Source organism: Orycteropus afer, unplaced genomic scaffold (assembly GCF_000298275.1).
Source record: "Orycteropus afer afer isolate SDZICR_OR568_19922 unplaced genomic scaffold, OryAfe1.0 scaffold00883, whole genome shotgun sequence".
Classification (NCBI taxonomy): Eukaryota; Metazoa; Chordata; class Mammalia; order Tubulidentata; family Orycteropodidae; genus Orycteropus; species Orycteropus afer.
In genome coordinates, this window is record NW_006922470.1 from 594,969 (window position 1) to 598,621 (window position 3,653).

At 36.9% G+C, this 3,653-nt stretch overlaps 1 protein-coding gene across 1 annotated transcript; it reads right to left on the reverse strand.

The window, feature by feature from the left end:
• Window positions 1–1,490: 1,490 nt before the first annotated feature.
• LOC103212221 (olfactory receptor 4K3-like) lies at window positions 1,491–2,417 on the reverse strand. The gene is given in 1 exon segment (XM_007958225.1): window positions 1,491–2,417. A coding segment is annotated over 1 exon segment (927 nt).
• Between the last annotated feature and the right edge of the window lie 1,236 nt (window positions 2,418–3,653).

Below are 3,653 nucleotides of genomic sequence, written 5' to 3' on the forward strand. Positions count from 1 at the left end.
TTCCCTTTTGGTTTTCTAACTCCAGATCTTTGCACATTTCATTATAATACTTTTCTTTGTCTTCTGGAACTGCTCTTTGAAATCTTCTGTTCAGGTCTTTTATTTCATCATTTCTTCCATTTACTTTATCTACTCTCTGTTCAACAGCAAATTGCAGAATCTATTCTGACATCTATTTCTATCTTTTTTTTCCTTTCCTGTGTTTTTAATGGGAGCTCTGGTGGTGTAGTGTCTAAGGCATTTGACTTCTAACCAGAGAGCTGGCAGTTCAAACTCACCAGCCACTCCTCAGAAGGAAGATTGGGCAATATACTTCAGTAGATATACCATCTCAGAAACCCAAGGAGGGGTAGCTATGAGTTTGCTTTCCTCATGTGTGATGTCTTCATGTCATCCCACAACTCTTCTTGCTTTGCTATTACCTATACTGATGCCAGTGACTGTATGTGAGAAAAGTTCTGCCTCTCTGCTTGGTTCCTAGGTGGTGGGTCAGACTTCAAGTTTCAGGCTTTTCCTATCTCACTTAGCTGCAAAGGCTGAAAAACCCAAGATCAGTACATCAGATAGCAAGCTTCTGGCTGACAGGCTGTAGAGGCTGATAAATCCACTAAGATCAGCAGGTAAGATGCCTGTCAGCTGGTTCACAGGCTGAGTAGACTAATAAATCCCCAAATGAACAGGAGAGATAGCAGGCTGGTGTCTCTTGTCATAAGAATCTTGATCAGATGATAATGAGCTAGATGCAGGATCTAGATTGAGCAAAACACTTGAGAACTATTCAAGAACATCCATATATATTGGAAACAGGAGACACCCCTATGGAATCTCCCTGTCTACTGATTGGCTGCTCATAGCAGACCTCATCATGCACATATTATATCAAATCTCATCAAGGGGAATGAAGAATCACAACTGCTAAACCACTGAGAATTACGACACAGCCAAGTTGACATATAATCTTAAATATCACATGTGGTATAGATCAGATGCCACATCTTGAAGACCAGTAAAATAATATATAGAACAGAGGCATATATTTAGCAATGTTGTTGAAAATAATTTCTATTTATATAGAGTGACATCCATTTTTGTGTACAGCAATTAAACCACTAATTTTGAGTTGCAATTCTGAAGTTCAATTTAATACACTGAGATAAAGAAGCATTAATTGTAGACCTTGATTTCACTATTTGTAATGCTTAAATATGCTTCATTTACATGGTTTTAAGTACACAAGTATATTTGGTTTCCAAATTCAGTTAATGGATCCACCAAAGTTATTACTGTTTAGTCCTTAGGTTGGGATAGTTTGTAGTGAGAGTATATTTCACTGTAAATATGCCACCAGTGCTCCTTATTATTATATACTCAAGAAATTATCACAATATATTTAACTTCTTGGTTCAAGTATAAATAGTTAGAATAGTAAAAGATATAAATGAATGACCTTATTATGGTTGTCATTATCACAAGAGAAAGCCAAGACTCTGTTAGGAACTCATTTTTTGTGTCCTTAGTTTCTGCATTGCTGTTATTACCTCCTTATTTCTTAATGTGTAGATCAAAGGGTTTAACAGAGGGGTGAAAACAGCATAGAATATAGAGAGAATCTTATCCACTGGGAAGTTGTTGAAAGGCCAGGCATAGATGAAGATACAGGGTCCAAAGAAGAGGGTCACCACAGTGAAATGGGCAGTCAGGGTGGCCCGGGCCTTGGCCATGCCCTCTGAGGATCGATGTCGCACAGTGACCAGGATAACTGTGTAAGAGATGAGCAAGAGCACAAAGCAGCGCATAGCCAATAGTCCACTGTCTGAAAGCATCAGCATCTCAAGCATATAGGTATCAGTGCAGGCAAGTTCAATAACCAAGAGAAGGTCACAGAAAAAGCTGTCAACTTTATTTGGAACACAGAAGGGAAGATTTACTGTGAAGACTATCTGGCTTACTGAGTGTAGGATGCCAATGAGCCAGGAGCCTACCACAAAACCTGTGCACTTACGTATACTCATGATGACTGCATATTGCAGAGGTCAATATATGGCTACATACCTGTCATATGCCATGGCCACAAGGAGCAACATTTCGGCACCAACCAAAGCATGCTGAAAGAATATCTGAGCCATGCAGCCCTCAAAGGAAATTGTCTTATGCTCTATGAGGAAGTCAACAATCATTTTGGGAGTGGCAAAAGTGGATAGACACGCATCAATGAAAGAGAGATTGCTGAGCAGGAAGTACATGGGGGTGTGGAGTGCAGGTTCAGAGAGGACTGTGAGCACAATGAGGAAGTTTCCCAGCAAGGTGGATAAATAGAAAAGGGTGAAAAACGTAAAATAGAAAAATTGCAATTCTCGGGGACCTGAAACACTGTACAACACAAATTCCGTCACTCTTGAGTTATTTCCTTGGTCCATGATTACAGGTTTCTGAAATCAGACCAGAAAATTTCCTGTGAAGTGAAATGGGAATGGAAATAACATCATAGGATTGTGGGAGTAAGCAAGGAAAGCTAAGCCTGGAATCAAATCTCACTCAATATACTTCTGTATTTCAGATATTCATATTGTTTTTGTTAAGTGTTGTTGATTATATTCTGAGTCAGTGGACGCTGTATGAGAGAGTAGAACTGCTTCATAGGGTTTCTTAGACTGTAATCTTATAGGAGCATATTGTGGGGTCTTTTGTCCTGTGGAGTTGTTGGTGGATTTGAACCACTGACCTTTCAATTGGCAGCTGAGTGCTTACCCATTACTCCACTAAGAATCCTTTAGCTCCTCATAAGCATGCAAATACACATTGTCTGCTACCATTTTTTTTTTTGCCTGACCTTCATCTCTGCATCATAGCATGACAGCTAGATTCTAAAAATATAATTTTTTTTTTAACCTCACCTCCAAGTCTTTAAATTCCTAATAAATAAGACCATAATGCTGTGAAGTCAAGTGAATATCAAGGTTTCAAATCCTATGTCTTATAATTCCTAGCAGTATGACCAGTGGCAAGTTCATTAAGCTCTCTGGGGCTCAGTTTTGCATCTATAAATTGGGAAATAATGATATATGCTTATAGCATTATTGAAAAAAATAAGAGTTATAAAAGATGAAATATTCAGAATAGTACCTGGCCAATAGTACAAGTTTAATAAAGATTAGATTCTAAGCCATTAGTCCATCTAAGATGAAACTACTTTTATACACAAACTAATATGGTAGATAAAAATTCTACTTAATTGAAAAAGATATTTCAAGCACTTTGATTTTACTTTCAAGTATGTAACTATTTGAGTTAATACCATAATTAATATCACATTTTTATTACCCAGTTTTAATTTAGATTATTTGTAAAGTTATGATAGCCTTTCTTCATCCAGTGACTCTAAATTTAATTGAATTTAGTATGTGATCTTCAGTAAGGAGTACAAAAATAATTTGCTGATGTAATCAACCTGTCTTATCTATAATTTACATAAATACATTTTATATTTCTGAAGGACAAGAATCATATCTTGTCATTTGTTTTTTTCTTCAGGGCATATTGCTCATAGATTGTGTCCATATTTGTGGATGTAAATGCATTTTTAGTTTCATGTCAGTTAAGAGAGAAGTGCTTTTATTTTACAAGCTAATTGTCTCTGTGTACTTTGGAGAAAA